Source organism: Camelus dromedarius, chromosome 3 (assembly GCF_036321535.1).
Source record: "Camelus dromedarius isolate mCamDro1 chromosome 3, mCamDro1.pat, whole genome shotgun sequence".
In the NCBI taxonomy this organism is placed as follows: domain Eukaryota; kingdom Metazoa; phylum Chordata; class Mammalia; order Artiodactyla; family Camelidae; genus Camelus; species Camelus dromedarius.
Genome location: NC_087438.1, coordinates 21,948,192 through 21,972,432, shown reverse-complemented (window position 1 = coordinate 21,972,432; position 24,241 = coordinate 21,948,192). Strand labels below are relative to the sequence as shown.

Genomic DNA, 24,241 nt, shown 5'->3' with positions numbered 1-24,241 from the left:
AGAAAAATGCTTTAAAAAAATCATACTTTACTCCCCTCCTCGCATTAGTATGCTGATTGATTTTTTTTCCTTTTTCAGTATTTAAGAGACCATTTTCCCCATAAAAAGGCCAGTATTTAAATGGAAATTGGGAATGAATAAAGCTTCTCTAGAAATTAAAGTTCAAAACTTGCTCAATCAGCCTTTTATCATTAATTAGACTGCACATAGTACCACTTTGAGTCTTACTCAGATTTCTTTATCTTGAGGTTGTAAAAGATTGTCTTCTGTATATCTGTTACTTTAGTACAGTGAACTTACTTTGTTAGGTTTTAGATCCCAAATTCCATGTTTCTTTATTAATGGACAATATTATCCTTGCATTCCAAGATCATTTATGTTTTAGTTTTAATTTTAAGAGTAAATGGATTCGGGCTGTACACCAGAGATTAACACATTGTAATTGACTATACTTCAATTTTAAAAAAGAGTAAATGGATTTGGTATCAAGATAGATTTTGTCTCAGTGAGGTATTATTCTGCTGCGGTAGTGTAAACACAGTTTTGAAGCTGGGAAGGTGAATTCTGGCCTTGTCACTTTCTGTGACTCAAGCTTCATCATAAAGGAGGGAACCCAGGCTGAGAGAGGCTGACTGAAATGTCCCTCTCTTGGTGCACCCAGGGAAAAAATGGTTGTGTGGACTTTGAAATACTCTATTTAACTTCCCTCTGGTGGTGTTTGACCTGTAGTAGGAACTTAATAGTGGTGGTGGTGGTGGCTGTTCCTGTTGTTATTATGAATTCCTATGAGGTTTTTACTGAATCAGCACACAGTATAATGTTTTTTTATCATTAATTATTTGAAGGATGATGGTAAAAGGGAAGAGTCAGTTCCTATTTATATCTTGCACAAGTTTTGGATCATTGTCTTTTTTCTAATAAAATGTACCCTTGCTGAAAGAATTTTTGTAAGGGTTTGTAAATTAGAAGGCAACTTTTAGAGTTATGTGGGCTGCTGGTTAATTTACTGATTCTCATTCTTAGATATAAATGCTTAACATAAAGCTTGATACAAATATAATTCTTCCATGCTGATTTCAATTCCAAATGCCACATTTTGTCTTTTTTTCAGTAAAAGGGCATTTTTTGTTAGAACTCACCAGAATGGTCAATTTGGTTTAGATCTTTTTCTTATCCATTACCAGGAAAGACTGGCTTATAACTAAGGCTTTGAGCATCCTGGCCTTCATTTTTAAAAAATGTAATTTGTCATGAAGAGGTTTGACTACCTGAATGTAATATTGAATGAATCTAGTTTATTTACTAATGCTTGATGTTTGGCTTGCTATTGCTTTAGAATTGTCAGGCTATTCATCATAATGCATTCTTTTCTAGGAAGCGCTCCAAAAAATACGACAGAAGAATACCATGAGACGAGAAGTAACAGTGGAGCTGAGTAGCCAAGGATTCTGGAAAACTGGCATCCGTTCTGATGTCTGTCAGGTGATGACACTTCTGAGAACACAATTATATCCAGACATCTCTTCCTTTAAAAGGCATCTGGCACTGAAGTTTTCCTAATTCTGAGAAGTTTCTGCAGAACATACTACATTGTCGCTAAATGGAACATCAACCATAAATTGTTTTCTATCATTTGGGTTTTGTTTTGGTGTCAGTTTTCATGTTGTCTTTTCTAGTTGTCTGTGTGTGTACGTGCACATGTGCATGGTGAGGGCGTGGGAGGCCCTGACTTAGCAATGCTCAATTCTGTCTCTGCACATTGAGTAAAGGAAAGTCTGCTCTTCAAATTTGCCTGGGTATTTGAGCACATGGGTAAATCCCTGTCAAAAGAGATACTCCAGCTGTTCTCCAGGCAGACTCCTGAAGACGGTGTGTACAAACTTTCCAGACTGATGACTCAAACTTATATTGCAGAGACGTAAAGGCATTAATGAACAGAAACAGTATAAATTTCATATTTGAGCCAAACAGTAGTGTTTTTCTTTGGGTGAACTTATTAGAGGAACATTTCAACTATATATAACAGGTTCACTAATGAGTATTTTGTTTTCCTTAAGAGGGGAATTTTTACCAGATTAGGGATGTCCCAAAACCCAGCATATTCTCTGACTCTTCACTTGGTTCTCTGGTTATGATTGATACTGGTTGTGTTCCATGGGAATTACAGTAAAGCAAATGAGTACACAGGCTGGAGTCAGGTAACGCAATTTGCTGTGTTCAGCCATTTGGAAGAATACTTCCAGGCTTCCACTTACCTGTTTTGATCGTAGCAGGTATTGTAAGTTCAGACATCCTTAGGTATTCATTTCATCATAAAGAGTTTTTAAGAAAAATCAGTGTTGGCATTTAATTATCGTATTGAACAATGGAATTTAATCCTATCGTTAAAGGTATTGCTGTGTAATTCATTTACCATGTGAAGCTAAATGTTTTTGTGTTAAGATGAACTGCAATTGATGCAGTATTGCCAGATAGTTTGAAAATAATTATCTGCAGTGTAGCCATTACATCCACCAAGTCCTCAGTTATTTTGCCAATTGACCTTTTTATTTTTTACTGTACTTTCAGAAGTGAATGTACTTACTTAAGTACTTACTTCCATTGATTCTTTCTCAGAGTCACTTTGAGCTGTATCACCCAGGTTTTTTTGTTTGCTAGTGTTTCTCCAAAACCAACACAGCACCACAACACCAACATAAGAAATTTCTGAAGACATCGTAAGAACAAGTTCTGAGTGGAGTCTGCTCCAAATCTAGTGATCTCAGTGATAAGTCAGAGTTGATTGTTTAAGAGATCATAAAATCGTAAAGAATGAAGAACTGGAAAGGACCTTAGAGTTCATCTAGTTTAGTGGTTTTTAAACTTGCGTTTTGGGTTAACTTTGAAGTTTTTGTTTTTGTTTCGTTTTTTTTAAACAAAACCCTGTGGAGCCCTAATTTGTAAAAAGACAAAAAAACCACTGATTGATTGGTGAGTGGTGGGCATGGAGGGAGAGCCCTGCTATCCCACGCTGGGTAGCAGTCCGAAGGCAGTTTTGTTCTGCTGAGCCCAGTTTTTTTGAAGCATTGAGTTCTTTCTTTCCTTTCTTTCAGTAAAACAAATAGGGGTGCTGAGCAGTGTGTTCCCCTGCAGTTTTATGTCCTCCAGCCGTGTCACAAGTGTCTCAATCTGGCTCCTCAGCTGGATTGGAAGCAGCTTGAGGACTAGGTTATCTTCTCTCACTCCGTACGTTACATTTTACATTCTGCTTTGGGGTCGGTAGGCAGAAACACTCAATCACTTCCTTTAGTAGCTGCTTGGAGAAAATGGACCTGATTAAAACTCCTGCAAATGTGCATGCTTGATCTAATCATGGTTCCTCCATCTGGAGGACATCTCCTCTTCCAAGGACAACTGCCATCTGATTAGAAGCCATGGTTCTATTCTCCAGTCCTCCTATTTTTTACTTGTCATATTGGCTTGTAACTATATTTCATTTCTTATCCCAGAATAAATCCCAAAATAAATGTTTTCTTTTGTGTATGTTCCTCAAATAAGATGGCAGGTGGCATGTAATAATGCAATTTAAAACATTCAAAATAAATGCATTTAGTACATTTGGTAATGAAGAATAGGAATCTGATTGGGAAACAGTAGTTAAATGAAATTATACACTGAATTCTTTGAATAACCCTGAAGCCTATGAAAAAATAGACTCACACTTAATTTTAAAGGAAAAAGACCGATTGCTTCTCTGAAATCCTTGAGTTGGGGCAGGGAGGAGTCCCCTTTCTTTGATTGTTCATTGATACAGAACCTACTTTTCATTAATAATAATTGCTAGTGGGTTACTGACAAAAGCCTTGTGATGCTGTCTGGCTGCCACTAGAGAGAAAACTGTTGTGATGAATCTAAGGCAGAGCAACCTAAGTACCAGCGTCTCACTCTGGAAGTGTAATTCCCCAACCAGAGAAGTTAACCAAGGGTTGTTATGAGATGAGGGAGTTCTACCTGATCCCCCAGCCAATGTTAGGAAGAATGAAAACCTAGGGGAGGTCTTGTAACCTTAATTACATGTGAGCTAAATGCAGACTTGAACCCTGTTTAGAGGAACTGTTGAAAGATTTTCTTGGTGTGGCTGCTTGTTAGAGTGAATTCTGGGTAATATGGAAGCAAAAGCAGGAATCAAAACCTGAAACTGAGGCTAAAAAATTCAGAATTATGACTCAGGGGAGGAAAAAGCTAACGTGACTACAGTATCTGTACTTTACCTCTCCTGTTTTTTGTTTTTTTTTTTTTTTTTTTTGTAAAGTGCTAAAAGACTGGCTAATTAATATCTGAAATCTGCTCCCTCTGTTTTGTTCCCCTACTTTTATCTGGACTTTCTCTTTCTTTTGCCCTTTGTTGTTTCTCTCCTGCTAAATGGGGCTTTTACTCCCAGCACTTCCTTTACACTGAGGTTGTACCCTGGAAGGGAACTTCAGTTTTTAATTTTGAGCATTTTTAGGACTCAGGCTTCTCCCACACTGTTAGCCTGTCCGCTTATACTCACCAGTGAGTTGGGTTGTGCAGAGCCCTCTCCAGCTTGGGTCACGGTTCCAGGGAATACATGTTAGTTTGGGGCTCTTCTGTTCTCAGGGCCGCCGTTCCATCAGAAGCCCTGCTGCTCTCCTGTCTTTCCTCCCTGCTAGGACCACACAGGTCCTGTCTTCACCCACACTTATTTTGGCCTTGCTGGGGATACCTTGTCATCTAGTTTTTATGCCTATATTCACAGGTCTATTTTGCTATTCTGGTGGTTCTGTTTTTAATGGAGAACTTGTATAGATTTAAAACCTGCACACTGCCCACTGCCATTTCCTCACAGTCTTCCAGAGGAGCTTTTAAAAATGAAAGCAGTTTCTGGGCATGAATGGGAGTGTGGTGGGGAGATGCTCAGTGATTGTGTGTATTTCAGCATTGCAAAGATTGATCGTTTAAAAAACTGAGCTGGAGATTATAACCATCTTGTAGATAACATTGCGCCTTGTCTGTCAGGGATACAGGATGGACGGGGGTCACATGTACCTTTCTGTGCGTTCACAAGAAACAGGCTTAGTTGGAGAGAGAAACTGGCTCTATTTGGAGTAAGTTTAGAGGAAGTGGTGAAAGGCTCACTGCTGTTTCACATGAGTAAAGGTTCAAGGAAAGAAATTCAGGTTAGTTAAGAGAAAATACAAGGACTTTGCCATTAAATGCATTTTGTTTGGGATAGAACTAAATTCAAAGGGGCAAACCTCCAAAGAGACAGATTTGGACTTAATAATTTTTTAATAGAGTATTCTAAAGAGGGTGTTATTTTCTTAACAGGTAATGATTCATCCCTCACTGAAGGTATTAAAAAACAATTCACCAGTTTGAATTCATACTTCAGAAAGATAGTTACACTGCATAGTCTTCACGATCCATCCTCCTTGAGTTTTTAGCATCAACATCCTTGAGTCCCCTGCAGCTGAAATGCCTGGAAAACTGTATTATACTTTGGCCGCACACTTTATTTCCATATTATTGTGTTTTTTAATACAGCACTTATAAAAACAAAGGGGAAACAATGCCAGTAATTCAGATCTTAATGGCATATCTCTGGGAAGCCCTTGGGGACAAAAAAAAAGTGTTTTCATATTTTTTTCTTTTCCACAACTATTGTAAACTTTGCACAGGGAAGTGCTCAGCATGTATTTATTGAATTGAACTGAAAGGAAAGACTTGCTGTTGATTAGAGATCCTATTTGGGAGAACTGATCTTTTTTCATGAGTTAATACAGGAAACTGATTTCTGTAGTTTGAAGCCAATCCATTATCATGTATTTTTAAATAATTCCAGCTTAAAATACTTCAAAGACTAAAATGGTATAAAGCGTATGTCAGTCATTCTGTGGGCTGTGCCCATCCTCCAGGTTCTGTTGAATAAAAATGACTCCTTTATTCCCTTGGGTTCTGGAGAAATTTTATTTAAAAAAAAGAAAGAAAGAAAAGAAAAAGATATGCTTTCTATGAAACCATCTCCCAATAAGGAATCTATAGCCAAATGAAAAGTGATTGAAACAAAAATAAAAGTTCCATTTCCTCAGGTGACTTAACTATACTGGCGATTTTATAAAAGTTGTTCTCTTAATGTTAGATTGAGTGTTAAACCTAGAATGGCCTTTTGAGATCATCTGGCTGAGAAGTTCTTACCTGTCCCACAATAGAGATGGGCTTTAGAGGTCTGTAAACCCATTGAAATCCCATACAATTTTTGCATGTTTGTACACATAGGCGTCTTTCTGGGGAAAGAGTCATTTTCCTTCGATTCTCAGAAGTGTCTTGACCCTGACAAAGTTTCAGAATTTGTTAGTTTTAATCTTTTCCCTTAGAATTAAAGATAGACAAGGAGGCACAGAAAGTCTTATGACTTCCTTAGAGGCTACGCTGCTGAGTAGGGATGAAGCAGGGCTATTCCTACTTGAATGGGGGCTGATGGGCCTTGTTCTCAGCAGCTTTTTATATTTACTTATTTAACACTTTTAACTGTCTTTGAAAGTAGCTACACTGATTGTCCTCATTTACAGGTGAGGAAACAGAAATAGAGAGGTTAAATAATTTGCCCCGAGTCCCACGAGAAATGAGTGAATGAGCAGGATTTGGACCCAGGCATTCTGGTTCCAGAGACCATACCTTTAACAGCCATAGTCCATCATTCCTTGTAGAGGATTTGCCAGGATGCCATGCAGCCAGTAAAGTGTTTCAAGACTGTGAGATGGAATTTGGGATGTGACAGTGGTTCTTGTTTGTTACAAGATAAATGAACTGTTCTTGTAAGTTTTTATAGAGTTAAAAATACTGAAATATTTTTTTTTCCTAGCATGCAATGATGCTGCCTGTTTTGACCCATCATATTCGCTACCACCAATGCCTAATGCATCTGGACAAGTTGATAGGATATACTTTCCAAGATCGTTGTCTGTTACAGGTAAGAATTACTCTCCTGTACATTGCATATAATAACAAGATAGGAGTAATTCTATCTTGCAGGTTACAAATGGAGCATTGAGATTCTCCATTTTGGGAGATGATGAGGACATTTAGAAACAGCTCTCTCCATTACTCTACTCTGATTGCCTCTTTCAAGCCCTTTTTCTCACTTTTTTTGAGGCTGTCCCTAAAGAAACAGACTGAAGCTAAAATCTGCCTGTCAAACCTGACCCTTCTTTCAGCTCTTCTCCTTTATGACTCTTCTTTCCAGGTGCTGAGTATTCTAATTCTTCTCTGAAAGACATGGATTTTTAGGTTTGTTTGTAGAATCGAGCTTGCCCCAAAGCTCTGGAAATTTGACATTGGAGGAAATAAGATGGAAAGAGTGGGGCTTAAAATTTGACTGGATAAGCAGATCTCTTTCCTGTTTCATTTGAGATGATATAAAGATGGTGCTTCTATGCTAAGTTTTTAAGACTGAACTTATTTCACTGAAATTTTAGCTGGCCATGACTCATCCAAGTCATCACTTAAATTTTGGGATGAATCCCGATCACGCCAGGAATTCTTTGTCTAACTGTGGAATTCGGCAACCCAAATATGGAGATAGAAAAGTTCATCACATGCACATGCGGAAAAAAGGTATGTTTGGATTCCACTCTCGTGTTTTGTTCTTTGTGCCCTATTGTAAATTAAATCCCCACCAGAAATGGTTCCCTGGTGATGGTTTCATTCTCTCATTCTTTAGTGCTTCCTGACCCATACGTAATAACATTTACTTTGAACAGAGCATTTTGATAAAAGTGGATAAAATTTTTGGAAAAATTTATTTCTCCGGTCAAGGGTTTTAAGTAACTAAGCTGTAGACATGCAGATATTAAACCTTTTAAAATCAGATTAGAGTGAGATAGATAATTTTCTTTCTGCATGTCATATGATGGTCCTAGAATGCTTCTAACAGTATTTACTTATGATTTTTTTTTTTAAATAGGAATTAACACCTTAATAAATATTATGTCACGCCTTGGCCAAGATGACCCAACTCCCTCAAGGTAAAGTAGGCTTTTTTATAATAGCTTTGTTGAGATATAATTCACATACCATACAACTTACCCATTTAAAATACACACTTTGCTGGTTTTTGTATGTTTACAAAATATGCAGCCATGACCACTGCTAATTATAGAGCATTTTCATCATCCTAAAAAGAAACCCCGTATTCCCCACTTCCTTCAGTTTGCCCAGCCCCGGGCAACCACCAGTCTTCTTTCAGTCTACTTTCAATCTTTGTGGATTTGTGTATTCTGAACATTTTGTATAAATGATATCAAACAGTATGTGGTCCTTTGTGACTGGCTTATTTTACTTTACGTAATGTTTAAAATATTTATTCATGTTCCAATATATGTCAGTACTTCATTTCTTTTTATTGCCGATTAGTATGCTGCAGTGTGGGTATCCCATGTTTCACTTATCCAGTCATTAATTGACCATTTGTTGCTTCTACTTTTTGGCTATTACGAACAATGTTGCTGTGAGTACTTACTTACATACAGGTTTTTATATGGACATGTTTTGATTTTTCTTGGGTGTATGTATACCTGGGAGTGAAATTTCTAGGTGATATGGTAGCTCTGTTTCACCTTTCCTTTAAGGAACTGCCACACTGTTTCCAAAGTGGCTGCACCATTTTATATTTCCAGCAGCATCGGGTGATGGTTCTGATTTCTTCACATCTCTCCCCACACTTGTTATCATCTGTCTTTTTGAATCTAGGCATCCTGGTGGGTATGAAGTGTTATCTCATTGTGGCTTTATTTGTATTTCCCTGTTGGCTAATGATGTAGAGCGTTTTTTCACGTGCTTCTGGGCCATTTGTTTATCTTTGGAGAAACATCTGTTCAGATCCTTTTCCCATTTTCAATTGGGTTATTTTTTATTATTGAGTTGTAATCATTTTTTGTATATTCCAGATACAAGTCCTTTATCAGATACATGACTTGTGAACATTTTTTTATCATTCTGTGGATTGTCTTTTCACTCTCTTAATGAAGCACAAAGTTTCAATGAATTCCGAGTAACAGATAAATTTTGTTGTTTATGCTTTTGGTGTCATGTCTAAGAAACCATTGCCTCATCTAAAGTCACAGAGATTTGCATTCATTTTTTTAAAGAGCTTTATGGATTTTTTTCTCTCACATTTAGATCTTTGGTCTCTTCTGAGTGAATATTTCTATGTGGTATGTATGACATAGGAGTCCAGCTGCTTTCTGTTGCTTGTGGATATCTAGTTGTCTCAGCACCATTTCTTGAAAAGTCTTATCTTTCACCACTAAATCATCTTGTTGAAAATCAACTAACAGTATATTTTAGGATTTATTTTTGGATTCTTAGTTCTGTTCCATTGATCTATATATTGATCCTTATGCCACACTGTCTGGATTACTATAGCTTTGTAGTAAGTTTTGAAATCCAGAAATGCAAGATCTCCTCTCCAACTTTCTCCTTTTTTTCCAAGATTGTTTTGGCTATTCTAGATCTATTACACTTGCATATGAATTTTTGAATTAGCTTATCCATTTTTGCAAAGAAGCTATTTGGGATTTTGATAGGGATTGTGTTGAACTTTAGGTCAGTTTGTGAGTGATTGCCATCTCAGTATTGTCTCTGGCTTAATATTAAGTTGTCTGTCCCTGAACATTAGATATCTTTGTTTTTTATTTGTTGTCTTTAATTTCTTAATAATGGTTTTTAGTCTTCAGAGTATACATTTTATATATCTTTTGTTAAATTTATTCCTAAATATTTTATTCTTTTCTACACTATTATAAATGAAATTCTTTTCTTAATTTTATTTTTGGATTGTTCATTGTAAGCATATGGAAATACAATTGATTTTTGATTATTGATCTTGTATTGTGCAAACTTGATGAGATCATTTGTTAGCTCCAATAGTTTTTTTAGTGGGTTCCTTAGGATTTTCTATATATATGATCATTTCGCCTGTAAACAAAGTTAGTTTTACTTTTTTCTTTCCAGTCTGGATGCCTTTTATTTCATTTTCTTAGTCTAGTTGCCCTGGCTAGTCTCCAGTACAATATTGAATAACAGTGGTGAGAGAGGATCCTTGTCTTCTTCCTAATCTTAAGGGGAAAACATTTTTTTTTTCTGTTGTGTATGATGTTAGCTGTGGGTTTCTCATAGGTTCCTTTTATCAGGTTGAGGAAGTTCCCTTCTATTCCTAGTCTGTTGAATATTTTTGTCATGAAAGTGTTAAATGCTTTTTCTGCATCTGTTGAGATGGTCATGTGTGTTTTTCATTTATTCTATTCACATGGTATATTGCATTAATTGATTTTTGGGTGTTAAACCAACTTTGCTTTCCTGGGATACATCCCACTTGATCATGGTATATAATCCTCTTTATATGCTATGAATTTAGTTTGCTAGTATTGTGTTGAGGATTTTTATGTCTCTTTTCATAAGTGATATTGGTCTGTAGTTTTCCTCTCCTGTGATTCTTTGTCTGGTTTCATGGTTAGGATACTACTGGCCTTATATAATGGGTTGGGAAACTTTATATGTTAGCTTTCCTTATTTTATTTCCTGATTTTAAAAGATACTGTCATATATTAATGTTCTCTGTTCTGTATGGCCTTGAGCCCCTGGCAAATCTGGGAAGGAAGTGGGCCAGGTCTATATAAACTATATAAACTGGAAAACTGAATAGAAAGAAATGCCTACTGGCTGATGAGGCTCTGAAGTTGCTCTCTGAAGGCTCGTCTCTGTGTGAAATACAACACGCTCTATTTTGAAAGCCAGTAGAGGAGATTGCTTGAGGTCGGCTGTCTTTTTAAAATAGGGCATTGAAAAGTGGACTAGCTGGGCTTGCCCCTCCTGGGATCCAGACATAGGTGGATGAAAGATGGGTAGACTAGGGTGAGAAGTGATGGAGACTCAAGACAGCTGCTGCAGCAGCTGGCTGGCCGCCACAGCCAGGAGAGTGCCCGGCCAAGCCAACACAGCTTCCTTTTCTACCTTTGTCCTCATACGTCACCTCTCTTTTCAAATAGGCTTGCCTTGAGGTTGCTCTCTTTTGAGGTTATCATGAACCAAAACTGTCTTTCCTCTTCAATCAAGAGGAAGAGGAAAGGCAGGAGGCAACTTTATAATTCCAGTTTGAAGATGATCACACACCTCACTACTGTGTTCTTTGAGAGTCTCAGATCAGAAAAGAACTGTCTAATTAGAGGAGCCTTAATCACACCCTCAGGGATAGTGTGGCCATGGTTTCATTTTACTCTGCTATATTGTGGAGTCTCCAGATGGCCAGTTCTGTATTTTAATAAGTGGAACCCTGGGTCCCCTGCAGCCCCTTCAGCAAGGCTGCACACGCCGCAGATACGTCCTTTTCAATGATGAAAGCATGAGTTTAAGTGATCTCTGTCTTGTCTACCCCAACCACAGTTGTTGGTATGTAAATTATATCTTTTGATAGCATTGTTTAAACCTCATGGTTCATGTTTTCTTTTGCTCTGTTACAAAGAGCATTCTTACCATTGTAAGGGAATGATCACTGAGAAACCGTGTTCTTTCTGAATTTACCATTTTGAAGATGACAGCATTGATAGAGAATAAATAAATGACCTCCCTTGCCCTTTGACTTTTGTCCTCTGCTGCTTGTGCTGAGAGTCTCTTGCTGTGTGTCTGATCTTTTTGCTGATGCAGAGTCGACCACAAAGTTTCTGTTCCGAAAGAGCCCCCTAGCCATGGCGGCCTAGGCTGGAAGCTGCTTGGCTGCTAGGGTCTGGTAGCCCCAGCCGTGCACAGCCTGGGAGCAGTACTGAAGAGATGCTTCAGACAGATTTAACTCAACAGAAATTTATTCAGTGCCTTTTGAGTTTGAGGCAGTTTGTTAGCATTTTTAAGGAAATCCAAAGGCAAGTAGGACAAAGCTCTCACTCACCAGGAGGTGTGACTCCCTGAGGTGGGTGCCATAAACGTAAATAACTTAATATGAGGGAGACTGCAAAGTGCTTCAGTGAAGGTCAAAACCAAAACATATACACCAGACTGCTGTGGGGCCAAGGAGAGCTGTGGTGGTTGTTTAGGCATTATAGGTCAGTTATATACTGTGCTCTTGAATAATTGAGTTCACTTGAAATGATTTGCCCTCTCCCCTGTTTGTTTCTTAGTTTGCCATTACAAAGTGGGATGCAGTAGTCTCTGCTGCTTGGAAGTGTTTGTATATCTTTGAAATGAACACTATCAAGTGTCACTGGTTGTATCTCCCAAGCAAGCTTGCTCAGAATTTTAGGCTTGAAAAAAGAAAAGCCAGCATGCTAGTGGATTATCTGGGGAATGTGTGTCTGACACTGAAAGTGCAGGAGCAGGACGGGTCGGGGAGAGGGCCGAGAGGAGAGGCTCTTGTTGGAATTCTTCTCCTGGTCCTCCTGAAAACACCTTGTCCCAGCCCTGCCCCTCCTGCAGTACAATTAGTACCGCATTCTGCCGGGCCTCCCTTCAGATGCCACTGTAGGCAGCCATCTTGCTATTTATGGAGCAGTTTCTCTAGTTCTGAGCTGTAACCTGCTTGAAAGCTTTCTGTGACATCTTGTCAGCTACTGAATAGGTCTGAATGTCCTCACCTGGCGATCCCAGCCCCCATGACTTGGCCCCAGGTCACTTTTCTAGGCAGATCACTCTTCCCTGCATCTGTCTTAATAGACTTAAGGTGCCGTCAAGTGGACCCTCTCCCTTCCCTGAATACCACGGTCATTGGACAGATACCTGTGAAATATCCTGTAACCCTGTGACATCCTGCCCAGATTCCCTGGGCATTTGTTTTATGGTTCATGTTCTGTTTCTCCCATGCATTTTAATTGTGTTGTAGTCTGATTTTTTTTTTCTTTTTTACTGTGAGCATTTTGAAAGTCTTTGGTCCTATCCCCCCCCCCCTTTTCTTCCTTTTTCAACTAGTGCCTTTCATAAAGCAGAGGCTCTGTAAATAAGTATTAAAGGAAAGAATGTCATTCATGACATTACTTTTATTCCAGGTTATTTATCTGTTGACTAGAAATAGGGAAATGGGGGTATTAGGAAGGGCGATGGTCAGAGCCATCAGCAAAGGGTTAAATGGCTGGTTACTGTTTTAACACATTGATCGCCCACTGTGGATGTGGTGCCCCTGAGGAAACACAGCTGTCACCCAGATTTGGGTGATGCGGTGATCAATGTGTTAATCTGATTTGGGGTCTGCTAGGATTTACAAAAAGGCATGAAGTCTTAAAAATAAAAAATAAGAATCTGTCTGCCTATCAAAACTACAAAATAATTAACTTTTTGATGGCATCATTTCAAGTGAATATGCCACCCATAATTTTAAAAAGTGTCACCACTTATGCACATAAATCTCAGTTGTATTGTTATATTAAACTCATGAAAATTGTAATGAAATGTTACCAACAGAGAAGATCTCTGAAGGATTAGGCATTTGGTGGCATTCAGGTAATCCATGTTATCATTGTCAGTAAGACCTTTGGCAAAGAGGGCCAGGAGACTGTAAATGTGAGAGCATCAAGCAGCCTTGTTTTGTTTTGTTTTGATTGGTAGAATCATTACTAGATATAATGTGTGAGAATCTATTGGACCAACAGAGAAACACATATGGACTGCTTAATATCTGTTATTTAAGGAGATGGTAGGTTCAAAGTACATTTTCAATCAGTTATACATAAGTATTTTGCCTTTAAAACACAATAACAGCATGCTTTGAATATATCTGAATTCTACTGAGTGAATCCACTGATTAAATGCTTCAGGTTAAATCCTAGAGATACTTAACTTGGGATCCATGGGTCCAGTTGGGTCTGAGATCTAGCAGCTCTCCTTCTCCCAAGTGTTCCTGAGTTGGTTGGAAGCTTCAAGTGGCCTGCAAGGCCCTTCTAGCTCTGCTCCACCTGTTGCCACTTGAGGCTTGGAATGAATGCAGAAGTGAGAAAATGTTGTCTATCCCTTTAGTCTAGCAGTTACCCTTGGACTTGGCCCATCCCTTGGTGGTTTTCTAGGGAGTAAATGACAACTTACAGTAATTACTGTTACAGGGAGACTGTTGTATTATTAAGTGCTTTGAATTCCTCAGACAAAATGTGCTGTATAAATGTTGCAGTTAATCTAGATTTCATAGTGCCTCTGTTGATTCAGTTCTTAAAAACAAATGGAATGTTTACTGCTCAGTAAACATCTCATCTTGGAGCTTGCTAGTATTTAAACGGGGTAATTAAAGAATGTATAAACAATAGAAGAAGGAACAAAAGATTTGCTACTGCAGTCAACAGGGACCAGCACCTCCCTCTGTCCACTTTTCCAGATAAACCACTGGGTTGGGAATTGTCCAGTGTAATAATAAACTAAAGTGCTATTTAATCCCCATTTTTGTTTGTGGCTTATTGCCAGAGTTTAGTCATAATGTAGATACAGAAAAACATATGCTGGATAGAGGCAAATTATTTAATGGATAACAGACTTACTATTGAATAAACCTGTTTAGAACTGTGACCTTGTATTTTAACACACTGAATAATAGTCTACCTTTGTGATTATTAAAATCCTAGACATAGTTCCTGTCTCCCTGAAAGTTTATAAAAGAAATTGAAATTTATACCAGTATGATTTCAGTCAAAATAGTATGTGACTCAAAGCAGCTATTATTCTTTGACTAGTTGTCTTATTATTCTTCAGTTAAGCATTGGACAGCCCAAATACGGTTTGGCTCTACCTCAGACCCCTGCCAGGGTTTCTTTCCTTCCACATTAAGTAGATTTTCCTGTATAGTACCTTGAGCTATTGGGAAGAAAATAAAGTCTTTCCCACAGAAAATGCTTTTTTATTTTACTGGCTTGTGGGAAAGAATAGGATAATATTAAGTTCTTTCATTTTAAAAACTCCCCCTTTCTTTTGTAGTTTCTATCATCTTGCAGGACAACAGCCTATTAGGTTTCATGAAGTTAAATTAGCAAGAGTGCTTAGAGGTTAACGTCATCTCATCATTAAATAGTGCCTCTCTTTCTTGGTGCTTTCTTCAAGAAAGATGACAGATGCTTCTGGAGTTCTGCTGTATCTGACAGAAAGCAAAATCACAATACGGATTAGCTTCTATAAGATTTTTGTTTTCACATGTAATAGTTTATATTCTACCATGGAACTTTTTAGTCACTCTTGGCTAGTGGACTAACAACAGCAACAAAAAATGTCCTAAAATCTAGTATGTATTTGGTAAGAATAATAAAAATACATTTTACGACCTAATGCTTATTTTCTTTCTTTCTTCCTTCTTCTTATTCTTCTTCTTCTTCCTCTTCCTCCTCTTCTTCCTCCTCCTCTTCTTCTTCGTAAACTGTTATTAGGTTGTGCATTCACTGGCATAGCAATAAATTATTTTCTCTTGCTATTTTTTTTCATTTCCCATTATTGGTTATTAACTGCTTGCCAGAATGCCTTTTTCACATAAATTGAACTAAGAGTTCAGAATCGCTTCTTTATTTATTGTTCAGATATTTCCAATTTTCTCCTATTACATTTATTTTTCTTTTAAAATTCCAAAATATGGAGTAATGGTAGACTAGAAGAATAAACCTACGTGTGAAATATGTGAAATAAAGTAAAATGAACTCAAATTACCAAGCAGTTGATTTGGTAGCTGAGTCATTTAATTTGCAAATGTTTTCTATTTTCTACATATACTGAAACTTTAGGGAAACTTTAAATATGGAAACTGTACTGGTACAATGAAACAAAGAACAATGAAGGTAGTATATAATTTTTTCATAAACTGAGTGATAAACATTTAAGTCACGTGGATGGTAGGGTTTAGCCAGCATTCCCGAGAGCTCCCGGAGTGAGGGCAGGCCTCCCAGCTGACCTTAAGAACAAGAGATCTGAGAGGGGAATACAGGAGGGAGAAGAAATGGCGTACGTCTGGGTCAGTGTGGAGGCTGGTCCACTTGGAGCTCTAAATTGCTGTTGAACAGAGATAAAATGGGTTGGTACGGTGGGACTAGATAAAGAATGACCTTCAGAGCCAGACAGATTTAGACCTGATGGTCAGCTGTGGAATTTCTTGAGAAGATGAGAGTTGGAGTCAGGGAGGTGAGCTCTACTCGGGCCCAGGCTGCCCTTTGACCTCTTTGCTCAGGTCTCAGGGGCTTGAGTGCCCTCCTTCCCTCCTTACCATTGTCACCATCCTTTCTGGCTTCCTCCCATTACACATCCCCTGGCCCTCATATTTTGTGTTTGTGGCTAGGACTCAACAAGCACCCAGGCTCTTCTTTTGTGTGGCTTTAGACTCCTCATGTCAGAGTCAGGTTTGTCTCCACTTCACAGAGCTGGCCCTTCCGTGGCCTCAGCGATTTCCTCGTGATGTCAGGGCTCTCTTCTTATCTTGCTGAATCTATTTCTTTATTGAAACATGTTCTTCTCTTTGGCTAGAGGCTAACGCTGGCTGCCTCTTCCTCCCACCCCCCACCCCCGGCCAGTCCTTCTCCATTGCAGGCTTCCCTTCTGCTTGACTTCAACCATGACCCTTCCCTGGGCTCAGTTCTGGACCCCTTTTCTAGCTGCATTCTCTCCCTGAGTAGTGCCATCCAATTTCAGCACCTGGAATCCTGTCTCCATATTGACCACTCCTAAAGATTTGTTTCCATCGTCATCCTTGCCTGTGAAGAATAGGTTAATATAGCCAGTGTTTTGCCAGATCTCTCCATTGGGGTGTTTTATAAACATTTCACAGTTAACATGTCTAAAATGCAACTCTTGCTTCTTCCCACGCCTGTTCCACTCTGGGTCTTCCCCTGGCAGTAACTGGCATCACTTTTCACTCAGCAGTATGAGCTAAAATCTGGACTTTGGCCTTCATTCTTTTCTTCCAGTTAGCTCCCCAGTGCCAATTATCAGCAACTCTTTTCTGCTGTATCTTTAAAATGTCTCCCGAATCTGCTACTGCTCCCCTCTTCCACCATCACCTCTCCAGCCTAAACTTCCTTCGTGTTTCATTGAGACCACGGCACACCAGATGGGAGAAACAGCCTTTGAGATGTGCATTCATCATATAATGAAGATGTAAATAAAATGTGATCTCCACGCTGAGAGGGAAGGTGTTGATTTTGATGAGGGACTCAGGTGGGGATTCATCGGGAGCTGACATTTTGCTAGACCTCGAGGATTGAGTAGGTTTTCAGTGTAGTTCAGTGCCCGAGGAGAGCGGCAGGCCCCCCAGGGTGGTGGAGAGCTGGGCCTGAGCAGAGGCACTGGATGTTTTAGGGGATGCCCTTCTCAGAGAGGACCAGGCAGTTTTGGAACAGAAGCCTGCACATAGGTGGGAGAGGATGATGAGACTGAAGAGGTAGGCCGGGCTGATTTTGAAGGGCTTTAGATGCTAGAGGTTACATTTAGAGCTTGGAGTGTGGACCATGGGAAGCTAGAACATCATACCAAAGCTGATTTTTCCTTGTTCTCTCCCTGAGAATGCATTCTCCTTTCTCTCGTCCATTTGATAGCAGTGTGGAAAGATTCAGTTGTTAGAGTGATATCTCCTGGCCTTAAATCTGACTCCGGGGCATGGAGCCCCAGAGTGGAAAGCCTGAACCCCATAGTATGAGGAAATGCTACCCACTAGCCCCGTTCCCACCAGGCAACCCCTGTACCTCCCGCTAAGGCCATTCGTGCTGCTGATTATGAGGAGTAAGGTAGGGTGTTTTGATTACTGAAGGAGCTAACCCTCAGTGTCCTTTTCTCTGAGAAGAGAGGGAGAGAATGTAAATGTGTGCTATTTTAAGGGATCTTTTTAATTCTCCTGTAGGATTAATCACAATGAGCGGTTGGAGTTCCTGGGTGATGCTGTTGTTGAATTTCTGACCAGGTAAGTCGGCTTTTCTGCTGTTCCCCAGTAATTGCATTTTATAGTTAACACACTTCATACATTGCCTTCTTTGTAATTAGCCAAATAAGGCCTTGAAACACCGTGTTTTTGGTCTCATCTGTAGAGCTTAAAAGCCACATGTCTGTGGCTCTTGCCCTGATAACTTGCACTCACTGATGCTGTAACGAGCAAGATTACAAGATGAAAGGCTAGTGTCTCTGTCTTGTCAAGTTTATGTTCAAGTTGCTACAGCCACGAGAGATCAGCTTGTCTTGGTCTCGATGCTTCAGAGCTTATATTCAATTTGTAGAGAAAGGGATGATATTTTAAAATGTCATTTCATTTTCTAGGATTTGTCTTTGATCCCTTTCTCACTCTTTTTGAACTCAAGGGAAGTAAAGCTTACACGAATTTTAATGACCAGATTTTGGTGTGTGTGTGTGTATTTATATGTTTTCTCCCCAGAGGTGTTTTGGGGTCCTTAATTTGGAGGTAAGGGGAGGAAAGTACATTTCGTTTTTTCAGTAGTTTCAAAATTTCTCTTTTAAAGGGAGACAACACATGTTTCTCTTGAAACTATCTTGAGCTATTTTTATTCTCTTTAGGTCATTTCTTTTCCCAAGAAGGAAATAATAAGGCAAAGGGGCTGTATTCTAAGCTTGTTCTCACTGGACACAACAGGACCTAATACAATAGGATCAACAGTGGATGTTAGAAACCAGTGTGAGAGTTAGGAGAGCACAGTTACTGTTGTGGCCCAAACTGGTTTCCCGTTGGCCTTCGTCCCAGTTCCCATAATTTCCTGATCAGCCCCGTTAGGCTTATCCTTAGGGCACAGCCCTGGTTCTGTCTGTCCTTGTGAGGACTGTGCCACCACGGCTGCCCTGCTTTTCAGGGGCCCTCGTAACCGCCCCAGGCAGATCTCTGTGTCCAGGCTCAGTTGTCAGGTGTTAGATAGGTTTGCCCTCAGCAGTGTGTGCAGACTGCTCAGGTCTTTGTTGTCATCATATTTCAGAGAAATCTTTTAACAGAAACAAATGTGCACACATGAGTAAATGGTGTTTCTTGGGCTTTAGCACGTTCGGATTTTCTGTGCTTACTATTTCACTTTCAAAGACTTTTCATCAAATCCTTCAGTTTAGTTCAATTCAGCTGGTATATGTTGCCCAGATAGTATGTGCCAGGCCTGTTCTGGGGACTCTAAACCACCGACAGAATGCTGTGATGTGTATTTGTGTATGTGCCTTTTTTTTTTTTCTTTTGCAGTGTCCATTTGTACTACTTGTTTCCCAGTCTGGAAGAGGGAGGACTAGCAACCTATCGGACTGCCATCGTTCAGAACCAGCACCTCGCCATGCTGGCGAAGGTATATCAGATCTCTGGAGCAGTTGTAGTGCAGTCTGACTTTCTCTCCTTCAGTCCATACATAATTTTGCATTTGAATTAGTAACTCTTTAGGGTGTATTAAGGGTTTAATATTTTATAGACGAAGAAGGATTTTTTTTGTTTGTTTGAGTTTTAAGGATTCAGGCTTATTAGTTCTGTTACCTTAGTGAGTTTCACCGGCATCTAATGAACTCCATGGCGAGGTAACTTGATAACAGAAGAGGAAAAATTTGATAGATGTACGTGAACAGAGTTGAACATTTGGGGGAAAGGAACAGAGCAAAAGAAATGAAATATTTTGTATTTTCCCTTTGTGTAATATGTCTGTATTACAATTGTTTCTAATTTACTTTAACAAGCCAAATTACAGCTTTGAATAGAATACTCCAGGCCATTGATACCCACAGGGGATGCTTTACAGATCTTTGAGAATCGCCCCAAATCACAAATCCTATTAATTAAGATTTAGGATTTAGGCTTACTTAGCTGGATGACTAACAGAACCTTTTCTGGATTTAGATTTGTGGTAGGTACGCTACTCACATGACTTCATTTGCTGCTCCTCTCTCTGTGCAGTGTCTCATTATAGTAAATCATAGCAGATAGAAATGGGCACTTGCATCGGCTGTCAGGATACCAGTCCACCCCAGTCCTCTTAACAGCAGGGGGACCATGGACTAACTGTTATTCTCTTTGCCAAACCTCTGCTCTCTCATCTGTAAAATGGTGATGGTGTTAGCACCTGCCACACAGGATGGTTGTGAGAATTAAATGAGATTATCATTTGAGTTTTAATGATTCAGTTTATAAAGTGCGTGGCATGATGCCTATTCATAGTAATCACATAAACATATGAATAAATTAGCAGAAATTTGTTGTTTTTATTGCTGCTTCCACTTATAAATTATATTTATAAATCACTACATTTTGTAGACCTATGGGTTTATTCAGTAGTAGGGGGAACTGTGGCTGTTAAATTCCCAAACATCAGTGATTCACTAAAAAAGCTTTTGTGATTTTTGCTTTAACTAATTTCTGTTTTTTTCTTCATTTTGATATAAATGTTGGAATTTGGTAGAAAAGACTAGATAAAACCCATTGAAGTTTTATGACTAACTTCTTAACTTGAACTTGCCAAGATATTAATTACATTCAAAATGTGGTTAATTTTATCCCAGGGTTTCTGTGTTAGCAAAACTGCACTGCTCTGTTTTATGTAATGTCTTTGTCATAGCTACAGTGGTAGGTTTTGACCCAGCTTTGATGACCTTTGAGAACATGAATAATGATACCTGAAGCAAAAACTATAGGCAACAGAAGTGCTAACTTGGTTTTAGCAGCCTCACAATGAATGAAATTCCACAAGTTTATATAAAACTGTTTCAATGTTTAGTTGATTTAATTGTCAAGATGCTTCCTGATTGTTCATAGAAATATCCAATAAGTAGATTATTATTAATGAGTAGATTGTCAGCTTGCCCCCATCATTGTTTTCCTTTCAGTTTCAGATAAAATGGAATTGCATGATTATTTTTCAAACAATTGTAGGGAGGATATTTACAAAATGTAGGAAACTACCATAGGATGAAAATGGAAGCTGTTACGTAACATACTGGGTGCTGGACAGAGCTGTGAGTTATGATGGCGGCAGCCAGTTTCTCCCCTCAGGGGTTTCTCTGTGATCTTCCTCTACCCCAAACCCTGACGTTCCCGTAGTACTCAACACCCATCTGTTCCAGCAGAAGGCAGTGGTGATCTTGCCCTTCTTCTGTCTAGACCAGTGGTTCTTAACCATTTGGGAGGAGGGGACTTGATGGAGGAGGATTACTGACTCCTTTGGGAAGCTAATGAAAGATCTAAGTCAGCTCTCCAGAAAATGAGCATTTTAATACATGCACAGTTGAATAGCACTCTCCTTTTTAAAAGTTCCACTAATGCCTACATGAACAAATAATATGAGAAGTTAAACAATTCATAGCATTCCAGATAGTTGTTTATAATATAAAAATATGGCTTGCAGTCTGCTCTCAAGCAGGGCTCCAGAGATAGCAAACAATTGGATTTTCCCAGTGAAGTTGTGAAACAAATGAAATTTACATATTCTAGTATAAACTCTTGTGCTTGGGGATCAATTTTTTTTAAAATGAGGTACTTTCTGCTGTTGTATTTGTGGTAGTCAAAACTCTCATTTATTTTATACTCATGAATTCCTAGCAATACAAAATACTGATAGCATATATGTCCATTCATACTGTATCTAGTTCTAAAAGGACTTGAATTGATTTGTATATTATAATACAATAGGACAAGAAATAAGTAGGTACTGAACTCAAAATAAAGAGAAAAAATGGATAAGACATTAAAATGAAGCCAGAGGTAAAGTTAGTATATGTAGATAATATTCGTTAAGTCCTACACAATTTCTAGAACTGGGCCACAAATTTCTCTCTAAACTTGTCTGAGGCTGAATAAAAAAATAAAACATAATTCATTACAAACAATATTCCCAGAGCTCTTAAGATAATTCCAACCTATTGCTCAGAAGATCTCACTGAGGCTCAGAAGATCTCACTGAGCCTCAGAAAGATGAGTATGGAAACCTCATAAAGGGGAGATAAATACAAAGATATAGGGCCCCCCAAATCCTTATTAAACAAAAAAAAGATTTATCTAGAGATATAAGACATTTTTAAGTCTTCTGAGGGTTCCTCATTTACTCTACTACATAAAAATCTATTACATATGGTACAAACACCATCAGTACCACATAACTGGTGTCAAAGAGGTTAACTTTGGGTTGAGTTTGTATCTCCCTAGACATACTGGGTGAACCCAAGGGCATGGTCTTATAGCAGAGTCTTGGTCCAGCTTAGGCTAATGTCTGTTCTGAACTTGCAACTGGACAACTCAGATCTGATCAGTTCTGAACCCACGTGAACCATCAGAGTTCATAGAAGCTTGCTTGGGGAAAAGTTGAAGTTTGTCCGAGCTGAACCATATGTGAGGATTCGTAGTGAATGGTAGACTAAACTTCTTAATATACTGACATAAGGCCCTTTAATTTGTAACCATAACCCCTAGGAGATGCTCTTATTACAGTTATGATTTTACCAATTTTTTTCTTTTTGTCGTTTTGAATTTTGTAGAAACTTGAACTGGATCGATTTATGCTTTATGCTCATGGACCCGACCTTTGCAGAGAATCAGACCTTCGACATGCAATGGCTAATTGTTTTGAAGCATTAATAGGTAATTTCTCTTTTTATAATCTAGTTCTTTGTATGTCTAAAGTGGAGAGTGCATAAAATTCAATGTGGCGACTTGGGACATAATGAAGTCCCCAGTGTAACAGCCACCTCCTCGTACAGTGGCTGTTGTTCCCCCAGAGCAGTGGCCATACTTTCCTCTCTTGCATTCCTTGTGCTGGGCGGAAATGGAGTCTCATGTCACACACATATGTAGTACATGCTGAACTGAATTGAAGTGAGTTAATACGGAGTGGAGATGGAGTACTTGCCAGATTTGATTCAGGATCGCATACATACATAAACAGTAACTACGTTGCTCGAGAGGCCCTAGTACTGTTTTTGATCACGTTTTAAACTGTTCACAAGACTTTCTGACTGAAACGTCTTAAAGACACTGCACACTGAAGATCCCAGGGCCTGGGCCTGTATAGCCAGCATTTACTCACTTGAAACAGGACTGGTGCAGACTCTTTACTTCCTCGCTCAGATACTTTACTTCTCCGGTTTCTTTTTTACTGTAACTTGAATATAACTACCTGTTTGTACGGGAAAGTTAGGCAGAGTTAATTAACTGGTGATTGCATTGTAAAGAACTGTTACAGTAGATTGACAATTCCTTGATTTTTTTAGGTAAGTGATTGAGTACATTTTATTTTTCAAAGGCCTTTTGTTCTTCCTTATCAATTTTACCCACTTCCTTTGGAAATGAATATAAAAGCTTCCCATTATAGTTTTGTGCTGATGATGGTAGCAAGAGAAAGTTTAATAATTATCCAGTCTTTTCACAGCTATGTCTGTTTTGCACAAATATGTCTATTTTCAGAGGGTTTGTCACATGAAATTACTGTGCTCTGTACACGTAATATTTCTGACAGTGTTACAGTTGGCTCCACAGCCAGGCAGACATGATCCGGTTTCCTCTCGCATCGTTGACTGGCCCTGTGTCTTTGCCAAGTTGTTGAATCTCTTTGTGCCTCAGTTTCCCCATCTGTGACATAGAGATGGTGTCAGTTACCTCACAGAGTTGTTGGAAAGATCTTTATAGCTGATCCTGGCCTCAACAAAGCCAGAGCAAAGTTCCATTACCTTTCAGCCTCCCCCCAATCACCCATTCTGGGCCCCAGTCCTATAAATTTTTCCTGACACCCTCTTACTGAGGTGCCCTGGAAGGTGAAGATAAGAATGTGAAAATGCTTTGCACGGGGCCTGGGGCGTGAGTGACCCCCAAGTCCCTACTAGTATTACTTTCATCACCATTATTGTTACTATTATTACTATAGCTATTGATGAATAATGAATGTCTTTAGCCATCAACAGCCCTGGTGACTAAGTGTCTTAAAATTTTACATGCAAAATAGCCTTTCTGAAGACAGATGTTAAAATATGATTTCAAGAATTCCCCTACTCCAGGGTTGTTTGATACCCAGTTAAAATGTTACTGTAGTATTTACTGGTTATGATTAATGGTAAATGTGTGTACAGTGCTTCATTATTTCAAAATTTTTAAATAATTTTTTCAAATTAAGGATAACATTTGTCCTGATTTTTAATTACAGAAACCTTCATTGATCTGAACTCAGATTTTATCTATAGTCTGAAATATAAACTATGAATATAGAAAATAAAATATAACATTTTCATCAAGCATTTGTGCATAGTAATTCCCTTGGTAACAGTTCATACCCACATCTTTCATGGTAGTTCATACTTGGCCTCTTTT

The 24,241-nt window shown here is 38.8% G+C and overlaps 1 protein-coding gene across 6 annotated transcripts in view; it reads left to right on the top strand.

The window, feature by feature from the left end:
- Positions 1-24,241, top strand: part of DROSHA (drosha ribonuclease III) — a 104,018-nt gene that overhangs the window by 54,101 nt on the left and 25,676 nt on the right. For all 6 annotated transcript variants that reach the window (XM_064479775.1, XM_064479770.1, XM_064479773.1 and 3 more), the window contains 7 exons: positions 1,375-1,482; positions 6,863-6,970; positions 7,476-7,614; positions 7,964-8,024; positions 17,828-17,887; positions 19,154-19,253; positions 22,420-22,522. In XM_064479775.1, coding sequence (XP_064335845.1) covers positions 1,375-1,482; positions 6,863-6,970; positions 7,476-7,614; positions 7,964-8,024; positions 17,828-17,887; positions 19,154-19,253; positions 22,420-22,522 — 679 coding nt within the window. The remainder of the gene's footprint in view (positions 1-1,374; positions 1,483-6,862; positions 6,971-7,475; positions 7,615-7,963; positions 8,025-17,827; positions 17,888-19,153; positions 19,254-22,419; positions 22,523-24,241) is intronic.